Source organism: Argiope bruennichi, chromosome 11 (assembly GCF_947563725.1).
Source record: "Argiope bruennichi chromosome 11, qqArgBrue1.1, whole genome shotgun sequence".
In the NCBI taxonomy this organism is placed as follows: Eukaryota; Metazoa; Arthropoda; class Arachnida; order Araneae; family Araneidae; genus Argiope; species Argiope bruennichi.
In genome coordinates, this window is record NC_079161.1 from 26,900,783 (window position 1) to 26,914,617 (window position 13,835).

Genomic DNA, 13,835 nt, shown 5'->3' on the forward strand with positions numbered 1-13,835 from the left:
ATATATAGAAATTTGTGATATATGGAAGTTCGATATACGGAGGTTCGACTGCAAAGTTTACCATTTCACACTTGGTCACCATTTTAATTTTTAAATATTTAGGATACTAACATTCTTTATCGTTTCTTTCCTCCACACTGCTAATTAATTTATGCCAGGTTCCACTTAAAACTAGAAAAATCCAAAAATCCTGTGAGTTAACGTGGATGCTTTCAAGGACATTACACCAGGTAAGAAAATTCCATGGATTCAAAACAAGATCTCAGCTAATTAGTCGCCAAAATCGGAGTCAGTGGAAAACAGTGGGCGAATTATGTAGCCTCGATGTCATGAATATGAATGAGAAAAGAAGATCCCATTCGAATGAATAAAAAAAGAGCTGAATCTTGTCGCCTACGCGCCAAACCGAACTAGCTGACTACAGGCAAACGAACGATTGTTTGTTGAGGGTAAAATGAACAACGAAGAGGGTGATTTCTGAAGCTTCTTGCGCGAGTGACCCTTATTTGACTGAGTGAAAAAAAAATAATTTCGTAATACCTGTATCAGATTTCTTTCGGTCACCAGGTTCTCAAAGCTGTTGAAAAAAAAAATAAGTGGATGAGAGGTAATTGAATAGTGCTTCTATAATAATTCTTGGCATTGGTTTTTGGAGGAATTTAATAAAAGAAACCAGAAGCAGCAGTCTCCCCCAAACTTTCTCGCATACTCTGTAATAAACTCGTCATGCCTGAGAACACCTTACATGAAATTGGCGTACAATATTTACGAGATATTAACTTTTGGCATGAATTCAGAGTTTTTAATAAATCTAAAAATAAATCGCCACATATCTTTGGCTAGATATGTGGAGATTTATTTTTGGTACGCTATTAATAATATCCAAAAATCTAATTTGTGCTTTAGACACGTTTATTTCAACAGATTGAAACAAAGAAATTGTCACAAAACTTCACTTGTAGTCACAAATCCCATACCAAATTTGATATATTGAAATCACCGCGTTTTTGAATTAACGTGCTAACATGTATTGAAAGTAGAGACCGACGGACAGTCAAACTGTTGTTATATTTGGTCCAAAATTCGGCAGGCACTATAGCTGTTAAATATGTGTACCGAATTTTACTTATTTAGTCCACTTCGTTTTGTAATTCTCGTGTTGACTAATATTCAAAAAACCAGACAAACGAATTTCTTCTAACAGATTTTATTCAAAATTTGATAGAAATCTGCAAATTTGGTGCAAAGACCGTATATCAAATTTAAATCGTCTATCTCAAAGAGTTTTTGAGTTATGTTTGTCGCAGACAGACAGATATTTTCCAAAAATGTGTTTTTCGAACTCAAGTTAAGATCTAGAATGCGTATTTTTATCAAAATCTCGAGTTCGAATTTTTCGACGATTACTTTACTTTCTCTATACTATGATACAACGATTACTTACGTTTTTCGTATACAGCGTTATTCAAAAAGAAGGAGCAGATTTAAATTATTTATCTCTAATGAAGAACAGCAGATACAGACACATATAATGCATAATTTGATATAGGAAAGTTCGAATTTTTTTTCTATGCATTCAGATTATCCCGGCAAAAGCTATGCTGTTGTTTGTTTGATAGCCAATGGAAAAGTACCTTAGAAAGAGTCGTTCTATGTGCTTACAATATAAAAAAGAAAGAATTTAGTCATTGTATTGCAGCGTGCATTTCTTTGTAAGTTCAACGAAGAACTGCTTCGTCATAACCAAATTTACAGGTGGTACAAATCGTCTTCGCATTTTCAGATGAAAATTTTGAACATATTGAATAATCACAGAAAATCCACAAGCAAATGAAGCGAAAAGTTTGATATTTCACAAATAATTGTAATTAGTATTTAAAACTTATGCCTGGTATTCATCAAGATATTCAAAAGTCGAACTGTTACAGTAGTGAGCTCGCTAATCAGGGATCAGTTACTCCACGTGTCGCAAGAAATGGACTTACGATTTGATGTTTGTCACATAACGAATGGAACTCATGTTGAATTCATAGAATAAAACTTTGGACATAACTCTATCCAGTGATGTATGCATCCATCTATTGCCATTCTTCGGAAATAAATATTTTAAGTATACTCTTTCTTTTCAAAACTGAACCTGATACGGTTGAAATAACTTGGCAATGTTGGTAAAATAAATTGTATCAACTTATCCCAGTCAAGGGCCAAATGGGATTTACTGTATATCCTTTTTATTTTTAAGGTCTTGATTAAAATAACAATAGATCGTGATTGATTTTAGAAGGTGCGGGGTAACAACTAAGGATTACTCTGTTTAAATTTTTTGAAAATTAATGAGTATATAAGTTTAAAATTCGTACCAAGTATTCTCTTCTGTGTAACACGTTCTTAAGTAAAATTACAAAAATTTCTCTTTAATTTTCACCAAATGAAAACATTTTCTCAAATTTGGTCATTTTTTAAATTTATTTTTGATTTAATTAAGCTATACTAAAATTAGAAGACTCATTTTATTGATAATTTAATACTTATAACTTTCTTATTTGAATCTTTCCTGTACTAATGGCCACTTATTTAAACTCATAACCCCCTCCCCCCCCCCCGATGTTTTGACTTTCCATCGCCCTTTATTCTGATTCTCCATGAAATTCGAAAGCAACTCTATTTTTAATGACCAACCACCAATAAAATTACTGTTATGAAATTTTTTCCACATCTTTACATTTTTCATGCCAGTTCGATTGGACTATCATGAGTCGCAGATGCAGGCTGTCTTCCAAATTTGCTAAGATCTTATGAGTCAATAGCGGCCATTTAAGTTTTGTTTTTTTAAACATGGTTTAAAGTAAGCATATTAAAAAAATATATATATTAAGTATTAACGGGTAAATTTGGCTTAAATCGCTCAAAATCATTTCAGTTGATTAAGCAGAAAATATTACTAAGACTTAGACTAATAAATCGTTTAAACAGAAATATATCATCTTCGTTCTGCTGTTCTTTTAACCCCGAGGATTTGAAATTTGCAAACCGTGTAGGTCTATGTCAGACAACACGAACTAATTGGGATTGGCCTCATCTCAAACAGATTTACCAGTCTGGAACAAATGTGTTCGAAGTTCACATTCTAGAGAAAGATTACAACCAACCTTATTAGAACTTCCTAATCCCCAACTCTCGCGAGACGGTTAAGAAGTAACGATCATGCGATTCCAGACGCACGATAATTTTGATGCTTAACCTCTTAACCGGGTAATTAACTTATATTCAGTTCGTTTTACATTGGAATATTTCATTATACCCAGTTAACAGGCCAAAGAGATGACACCAAAATTCGTATTTATGACAGCTCTGCTATTTTTGAGCGATTTGTATCGTTTCCTCAACCCTCAATCAGCAAATGGATTTGCCTGTCTGAAATCGATCTACTCATTGGAGTCGAATATTGTATATATTTTGGACTTCTGTTGCTTTTATGCATTTTTGCCATCAGCTTATTTTTCAATTTTGTATTCGAAATAGAGAAAGAGAAATTAATATAACCACCATAAAGATCTGATCGCGAAATTTTGATGAATCCCCAAGTTTTCGAAATCCCTGAGTCTAATTAACTATTTCTAAATTTTTGTCTGTCGAATTCATTAGTTGCCTATGAATCAGGGTAGGATTTCGGTCAAAGCAGCTGCATAGGATTGCTGGTCTGAAGGAAGGCCGCAACTGGGTCCATTAAAAAATGTTAATTAGCTTATCCGAAAAAAAAAAGTTGAAAAAAAAATTAAATTCTAATAATTACTAAATATTATAATAATATTAAAAATTCGTCAAGTATAATTGGTCAATTTCGTGTGTTTGGCGTAAGAAATTTGGCGGAATTCTACATTATTTGGCGATTTTTTGTTTGCGTCCGGCTAACGGAAAAGTACCCCTATCTATTTCATTATGTTCACTTTGTTATTACAATGCTTAACACTGATAATCATAATAAGTAACCAGTGAGAGTGGTCTCCTGAAAACTTTCTCGCGTACTCTCTAATAAACTTGCCGTTTCAGAGAATGCCGTGCATGGCATTGGCGTACAATAGTTACTAAGCATTAACTGTTGCCGAGAATATAGCATTTACTGAATCTATCGAGACATCCTTGGCGAATGTTCTGACGATTCATTCCTGACATGCGGTAAATAGTATCGAAAAATCGAATTTGTGCTTTAGACATGTTTTTTCCAACCGATTGAAACAAAGATATGACACAAAATTGCACTTGTATTTACAAAATCCCATATCTAATTTCATATATTTAAGTCACTGCGTTTACATGTTTCTGAAAGAAAGCACAGACCGACAACCCTTTGTTGGTTTTTGCTCAAACTTTGATAGATTTCTACACTATAGATGAGAAATCTGAGTACCGAATCTTATCTATCTAACTCTCTTCATTTTGTAGCTAACGTGTTAACTTAAATTAGAACAGCTGGACAGACAATCGTCCACTGTACAGATCTTTCTCAAAATGTGATAAAAATCTGTACATTTGATGTAAAGATCATATACCAAATTTCATTTGTCTAGCTCAAAGTGGTTTTTAGTTGTCTTTGTCACAGACAGACAGACGGGCATTTTCCAAAAAATGCATTTTTCCAAGTTAAAAATATGGTGAAATATGAAACTAAATAAATCAGTTTATTAAAATAAGAGCGCCGAAACTATCTACTGCCTAGTACCATAAAATCTAAATCCGCCATTGCTGCGAACACGATATTTCCAGGTTGCTGCTATAAACTGTGAAATTTGACTTCAAATATTTATATTAAAATGGTGGATTTCTAATTAACTTGGCGCCTCGGCGATTAACTTTCTTGCCAAGTTCATTGACTTTTTAGCTGTTAAACGCTTAATATAAAATGCAATTTTTTGAAAATTTTCTTTTATTTGTTACGATTTAAAAACATAAATTGAATTAATTTGAAACAAATTAAAACTGTATATACTACGATCTTATACGAAAAATCTTATTTCGGAATTAAGGCCAGCGGAAGGAATATTTTAAAAATCTTTTTAACATTGGCAATGATTTGTATTTGATCATATAATTAAAAGCTTCCTAACATTGCAAATTGATCTTGAAAAATGTATTAAAAGTAAAGAGAAAAATTTGTCTAGGATTGAAATTGATATCAATAAAGAAGTAACTTTTTCAGTTTTAAGAAAATGCAAAAATCATGTCTTTTTAGATTAACAATTTTGGAAGATTTGGTCATCTATTTCCATATGTAAATTATATCGATTATCCATTTAGTAAACAAGTGTAGTTTTGGGTGACATTTTTTGTTTCAATCGGCTGGGAAAAATGTGTCTAAAATACAAATTCGATTTTCGTATACTATTTACATCACGCCAAGGGTTAACCGCCTAAAAACTCGCCAAGGATCACGCGATAGATTCAATAAAAATGCTGATACAAAAGTTAATGTTTCAGAACTATTGTACGCCAATCTCATGCACGTAAAAATATTAAATTTACGCCATTGTGTGTTACGCCATCTGTTATTGCGTTCACAGACACATAGGCATAATTCTAAAAATGTGCTTTAGGACCCACGTAGGTCTAAAACGCAGAGTTTCGTCAAAATCTCAAATTCGAAATTTATTGACGATTACAGTATTTTTTCTTTACATACCTTATATACGAGAAAATAAAAAAAACAACAAACAAACCCCGTTGCATTTTTATGTTAAATTTTTTATAGAATCTGTGCGTCAAAGTTTGTTATTATTTTTTCTACTTTGGAATTTGCACTTTGAAATTAAATGTTTTCTACCATTCTAACGGTATAAAAATTTGTCTGTTAATAATATTTATTCACTGATACCAATTTAATTTACGTTTTTTTTCTATGATTTATTTACAAATTGCTGCAATTTGATTTTTAATTATAATCGTAGCGAACAACAATTATCTTTCTTGTTTTAACAAGATGGTATAATAACGTGCGCATGATAGAAAGCAAAGAGCAGACGATAATAAAAAGACAAAATATTTTTATTTAAAAATATATAAAAAAAATCTTAGTAAGTAAAAATTATCTTTGACTTTCAAAATTACCGGAATTTTAAAGGTACTGGATAATTTTAAGAATAACAATTCCCAACAATTTTTTTTGTTTTGGTTTTATTTGATAGTATAATATTTAATTTTATACAAACTATTCCTTTTGGTGATAAAACGGTAGCGCCTTATCATTTCTTAATTGGAAAGGTCAGAAATATAATATTTAATGCAGTTACAATCCTATTAAATTATTTTGACTAACTACTTCAAGACTATATTTTTTCTCTACACAAATTATCTAGTTTAAGTCAAGGACTATAGAATTGTATATATATAATATTATGACAGCGATTCTGTTTCTTTTTTTGTTGTTTTTTCAAAAAATATTTTATATGAAATAAAAATTGAAACATTCTCGGGTAGGAAATTGTAAGCTCTGTGTAGGAGGTTCAGGTAATTAGGTTAAAAGCATATTGGACTAAATAAATATATTTATTTAAAGGAATGACGGATGTGATCTTTAAAGTTCGGTTGAAGGTGGATAGCTGAGTCTAACGTGAGTAAATAAACCACAATTAGGACAAATAGTGTGATTCTAACCTAGTTAAAGGAGAATTTTTTTCCCATTAGCGTTGCTCAAAATTGGTTTAAAAAAACCACAAGATTATTTAACATGATAATGTTTAAAGACTGATATTATATCTGTAAATTGCAACATGTGTGATGAGACATGTAATTAAAAACCATGCAAAACACTCTGCCGTGGTAAGCAAAACAAACATTTCATGCAAAATATATTGTTTGGCCTAAAGCAGTTTAGAAAATAGCTACATTTTAGGCAATTTATTCAGAAACAACGAGTTTTTAAAATTTTAATTAAAAGTTAACCAACATTTTAAAGTTTCTCTCATTAACTTCTGCAGAAATCCAGGCATAAAAGTTATTCTTATACCGCTTTGAAATTTATAAATTATCTTTACAGTAATATCAGTTTCATTTTGAAAGATGCCGTTCTCGCCATCTGATAAGAGTTAAAATTATGAGGCCATCCCAAGGTAATCCTAGTGTTGCTTTTAAACGGGCTCTAATGTAGCTAAACTAAGCTTAAAAATTTTATTTCGATAAAATCTTTTTTCTAATAATAAATTCATGTTAAATTTAGATGCTGCATTCATAATCAAATTGTAACGGTGATATAAAATTCATTTTTTTTGTATTACGTTATCTCCGCTATATAATTAAAAACAAAATTTTTATAATAAAAAAATGTAATGGAATAAATCCTAAAACATTATCACTTCACAATATAGTTAAATGAGATTCGATACAAAAAGGTGAGAATCTTTTTAAAAATTTTTTAAAAATATTATTAATAAATATTTCACAGTGTCATCTAACGCCAATATCAGTTTAGCATAGCTGTGCTACTGTTATGTTTGTATTTGATTATAACTTATTATGCTTCTTAATATTTAAGATATAATAATATATTCCCGTATAAATTTAAAAAAAAACTACAATGAAAATTTTAAATTATTTCTGTAAAGCTTAATTGCAATCATACTTAACCAATTTTAAGTTTGTCTGGATTTTTGAACATAAAAGTAATTTAAAAGTAAATGAATAGATCTAAAAGATTTTTTTTTGCTATAGAAATATAGTTAAGCCTTTTTATTTACCAAAGATGTTTGGTTAATAATTCATAGTTAAAGTCCTAAACTTTAGAAAAAATATTTCAACAAAAGTATTCTAATTTTTTGCGGTATTTCTATAGTTACAACAAATCTTCCTTATTATTCTCACTATTTTACTTAATAAAAAAAATATAACGTTTTTAGTTTTAGTTATATTAACGTCCCGTTTTAAAGCAACACTTGGGCTATTTTGGGACGGACCTTGTCATTTTGAACCGCGATCAGATGACGAAGATGACATCTGAGCACTCCCGTCTTCAAAACTTCTACATCACACCAGCGGGTAAAAAAGTAAAAAATAAAAATGAATGTATTTTTATTTAAATTCATGATACATTAATACATTATATTGCAAGTCAAAAAATTATTAACGAAATTAATATTCATACGTAGTAAATACATGATCATATACAAGCAGTATATCATTATTGCGTGGATATTATTTGGATATCACCATGTTTATAATCATAATACATTATCGAATGTAACAGTAGAAAAAAAATCGAACGGTAACTGAATGAAATTCAATTTTTTTTTTAAATTTCCAAAATGAGTGTCTTTAAATTTATCGTCTGATTATAAAATAAACATATTTAAATAGTTAAATAAAAGTAAGTGGAATATGTACGAATAATCGGTAGTATATAAATTAGATAATAAAATTATAATAATTTTGTGGCATCAATTTTATATAAAGCTGCAAATCGAAAAATTGCCAATGAAATTAATATCCATGCGCAAGGCACGCATAATAATGTGCATGCTGTATATCATTAGAGCATGGATGTGAATTGGATATTGCCATGTTCATAACCATAATACGTTACCTAATGTAATAGTAAAAAAAAAAAAAAAAAAACAGTAATAGAATGGAAATTTAAAAAAAAATATTTCAAAATGAATGCCTTTAAATTTATCGTCTGCTCATAAACTGAGTATATTTGAATAGTTAAATAACAGTAAGTTGAATCTGTAAGAATAATCGGTAATTTATAAATTAAATAATAAAATTATAATAATTTTGTAACATAAATTTTATATAAAGCTGCATGTGATATCATGAATAAGAAATAAAAAAATAAAGAAGTTATACACATATCGATGTTATTGAATTTTTCAAAACTCGAATTTAAATTGAATAACCAATTTATGAAACTATAAACTGATTATTTCTAAGGTTTGATCGTGTTACTCATCAGAATGTTCAATGGCTTTCTTTATGTGAATAAAATAAATTCTACAAAGAAACAAACTTATTATATTTTTTACCAATTCTTGAAAAAAATTAATACAAAGAAATTATTTAAATTTATTCCATAAATCATTTTGAAATAAAATCAGTAGACAGTAATACTCACCGAAGAATAAAAGCAAATGTAGAAAAAGCAGAAGAACGAACAAAGTCTCCATTTGTTCGAATCTGAACATTTCTATATCAAAGTTCGTCTTTATACCAGAATGGAGCCCTCACGTGTGACACAGGGGTCTGTCAGAACAAAAATAAACCCACGTGCGTTCGAGACACACCAAAACACGAACTGCAACCATTCTGTCAAACTCTGCTTCATGACATACGTTTTCAAGGAGCATGCGCGGAGGTAAAGAGGTTGGCGGAAACCGCAGTTGGCGAAAAGTTATCTTGGCGACAGAATAATTCTGCAACCTTTTTAGTGTTGTGATCGTAAATTCTTTGTTTCGTAGAGCTTCCGGAAGTGATTGTTGCAAATGGTTGTTGAATCTGATGGAGAGAAAAAGGAAAATTAATCACAATAATTAATAATTAATTCCGGAAGTTTTGAGTAATCATTTTTGTCGTTTTACTTTTTCAAGGTTGGTCATTGAGAATTTTGTTTTGAAATAGGAAACATCGATTTCTTATTTATTAAGGTTACGTGATTTATGTATTCGGTCATTTAAGTAGTAGGAAATCCTTCGAAAATGTCATCGAAGTAATGAAAAATATTTGGTATATGATTAGTTTGTTTATGAGGTGTTTTATTTACTGCCTTCTATGTGAAAACTATAAGACCTTTGACAGTTCTCTGGAAATAAAATGTAAACTAAATTTATTTTAAATTGCAAATTATTTACATTGTTTGGGAAATGTAATATTTTTCAATGGCAAATTTAAGAAACAATCTTAGTATTTTCTACTGTTTCTGCATATATCACAAAAAAGTCATGAACTTTGCAAGAATTAATTTGAAATCTTAAAAAGAAACTGTTTTAATAAATGATCAATTAGACAATCGAAATTTCAAGATAAGTATTATACAAATTTTTATGAATTCTGATTTAATAAATATAACATTGCTTAGCACCAAATCGTTTGCAACGAATAAATAGCATAACAAAATATTTTACTTTCAAAATTTTTTTTGTTTATTAAAAAAGTAATAAAAATAATCTTTTGTTTCTTATTTTGTAAACTGTTTCATAAGTATCGTTTTTAAAAAAGATTTCTTTAATAATACATTAACTTATTTTTAGCCCTTTCTTTTAATAAAATAAACAAATTTGAATCGAATCTGAGATGTATCTTATCAATTGCAGTTATATTCATTTCTTTCAGCCTCATAAAGCGATGGATTTTCATTGAATACTTTGTTTTCTGGCAACAATTTTCAAGGCATATCTTAATCTTCTTTTTAATTCAGAAATCCTTTAAGAAGCACTTTTTAAAATTAGTGATTTCTCTTTATTTGGGCATGCATGATAAAAATTAATCATTCGATATGTATTCAAGTCTGTGACTATTATCCTACAATAATCTTAGCAAAAAAGACATTTAGATGTTACTCTTTATATAAAATGTAGTTTGGCGGGGAAAAAGAAAGGAGGGAGAAAAAAATGAAACACCGAGCTTTATCTTCAAATGTTAAACGTGCAATCATACATATAAATTGCAGCATTTGAAAGGTATTAACGTCTTCATAAGAACTTTGTGTCTAAGAATTTCATAAGGGATAATCCACATATTAAAAGAAGTAATAAACATTTCCAATGACAAGATTTAAACATTATCCTCTTCATTTTTTAAAAACTTCATCAAAATTTGTTCCTTAAATTCAAATTTTAATATTCTAGGTATTTTCTTTTCGAAATGTAAGGCCGTCTTCTAATATTAAAATAAAGTTATGGGCCTTTAATCGTATCAACAGAAATAATATAGTAGTTGATTTGAAGTCTTTTTGTTGTGGAAATATGAAGCAATCTACACAATTTTATTTAGAAATAACTTTTTGACTGTCATATAATTTACGAAAATTGAGATAAAAATTTTTGAACAGTAATAAGGATAAATTTTACCTTGAATCAATAAATGTAAAATTTTAACTACGTTACCATGTAAAATTTCACCTCAGTCTTCAGAATAGCTTTTCTTTTACACAGAATCGTCTGCAGTTTCTTTATAACGATGCCTTTAAAAATTAAAAAAAAATCAACAACTTTATTCATTCAGCTTTTGAAATGCTTGTTGAACATTCATTTCATATGTCATATATTAGCTTTATGCTATTAATAAATAAAAATTAATCAGCGATATAGAATAAAGTTTTGATATTTAAACTGCTTTATAAACAAAGCACTAATTTAGCTTTTTTCTTTTATTCCAATAGCTAAATAGCGTTGAAATAAAACAAAATTTTTGTTCCAATGCATTATCCTTAATTAATATTTATTACTGGCAAAATCTAGCGAAGAACTGCAGCTCCGCTAGAATATCATAGCAAAAGGCAATTATATTTCTTACAAAATCCATCGTGGAATTGAGTTCGTTTAATTTTAAGAACCTGATATGAAGGTAAAAAATAATCTGACTCTTATTGCTGTATAATAAACAATTATATTTTTATTACAGCAGAAATACTATTCCATCTTATTTAGTATTTATTGACCTTTATTTATGACCTCTTAATTGCTTAAAAATATTTGAAATTAATCTTCTTTAATTGGCATTACCATTGCATGTAATCATAAGAAGGATAAATTTCAGACTTGAAAACACTTTTAGATTACTTTCTTAACTCCGTTTTTATCGGTTTAAAAAAAGTATATTTAATATTCGAATAAAAGAGAAATATTAAAATGTCTCCTGATACAAACTAATTTAATATTTCAGACTACTCGTAATTTAATAAGATCCAAACTACACCCCTCTTGAAAAATACATCAAGATTAACAATAGTAAAATGAAATTTATCAGAAATCAAATACAGAAGTTCCTTGGAAAAACGAAACTTTATAAGAAGATCTTCGGAAAATATGCAAAACTATTTTATAAAATAATACATTTCTCGTTCGATTTAAAATTTCCAACGCCATTTATTTTAAAGTTACCATTTAAAAAACACTTTTTAAATGCTCTTTTTTTTTAGAATTTCTAATTGATTTGCAAGTTTTTACTATTTATACCTATAAACTGAAATTTAAATTTAAGAACAAATAGGAATAAAAGGTCTCTGTAAATTCTTAAGTTTTTTTTTGATAAAATTTTGGTAACACCTCTATTCGGTAAATGTTCTTTTTCGGTAATTTAAATTTAGAGACATTCTTATATTTTAAAAATTTTAATCAATTTTACTGATCTGAGTGATGTATTTCAAGTAAATATTCTGCATTCGCAGCTTTGTATTGAGTCCAAAAAGGATTTGTATTTAGCACTGAGAATAGTAATGAAACAGAATATTTTTTCTTCTTCTAATAGATATAAATGCTGCAACAATTCCTTCAAATTCTTCTAAAATAAACTGACACAAAATATCTTAAACATATGTTAATAAAAATATTATTTACTAATAAGAGAATGCAAATAAATATAAAACGCAAAAATAAAAAAATCATACTAAATCAAATATTCATCGCCACAAGATAATAAACCAAACGATAAATTCGCATTTCGTTAAAACAATAAAAGATCTTTTTTTATTTTTATTTTTCGCTCATAAAACAAAGCTTTTGAATTTAAATATTTATGCTTTTAGTGTAACCGAAATTCAAATTCATTTGGAATTTAAACGACTAAATTTGCAATGTTTTGGGATATCTATTTCCAAAATGGAAAGAAATTCTTAATCCAAAAAAATTTCAACGTAATAAGCCTCCATTTTGAGCAGTAGTCTATTGCAAGATATAAATCAAAACTTCTAAGTTGGTTATAAAAATCAACTCATAGCACAAAAATTCTCGTTATTTCGACTTCTAAATAATAGCAGACAATTTAATTATTTAAATTTGGAAGCGATGCCATTCTTATTGAAAAAAATGTCAAATATCTTCGGATGCATTTATTAACTAAAATTGGCATTCCTGTAATTCTTTCACGAGAAATTCCTCTATAAAAACATTATTTTTTATTGTTCTAAGAATGAATTATATGTGAGGTAGCATTATAATTCTGAATAATATTTTAATGTCCACAGTATTTGAGTTACAAAAATTAAAATCTAGACATTCTATTTATGGAATGACATACTATATTTTTTTAAATCGGCTCGTTTTAAGATATTCATTTATGACAAGATTTCAAAATATTATTAAACTTAATTAAAGTTTTATAATATGCATTGAATTTATCTAAACCTTGAATTTGAATGTGTATTTTTATTACTTGTCGGAATTCTGTGAAATCAATATTGATATTTTACTGATTACAGAAATAAAATTCGAGAGTTAATATAATATTCAACTAAAAAAACAAAATAATAGTTAATGCAACGTAAAATAAAATATCAACCAAAAAAGACTATTGTTTTCAAAATTTTTTTTATATAATTCAAATCTTTCTACCAAAGAATATATTGACAAACATGCCAGTTAAAATTCCAAAGAAATAATATTTGGAATAGTAAAAAATTTCCACATGATGGCGATTTTAAATTAATGAACAACTACAAAACAGGAACGAAAGTTATAAATTTGTTTAAACATACGAAAGAATAATATTTTTTTTGTATATCGCTATGTTCAAACGATATTTTTCATTCATTTAGAATGTAGTTCATAAAAGTTTTAAAACATGTATTAATTTTGCGAGTTTTAATCTCAAAGAACCTTGAATAATTTGCAGAATCTTCATCAAAAATATATTCA

General features: G+C 28.3%; 1 protein-coding gene across 1 annotated transcript in view; it reads right to left on the reverse strand.

Moving 5' to 3' along the window:
• LOC129957261 (uncharacterized) overlaps positions 1 to 13,835 on the reverse strand; it is a 58,184-nt gene that overhangs the window by 24,684 nt on the left and 19,665 nt on the right. Inside the window, exon 2 of the mRNA XM_056069515.1 lies at positions 9,101 to 9,480. Coding sequence (XP_055925490.1) covers positions 9,101 to 9,170 — 70 coding nt within the window. The 5' untranslated portion in view covers positions 9,171 to 9,480. The remainder of the gene's footprint in view (positions 1 to 9,100; positions 9,481 to 13,835) is intronic.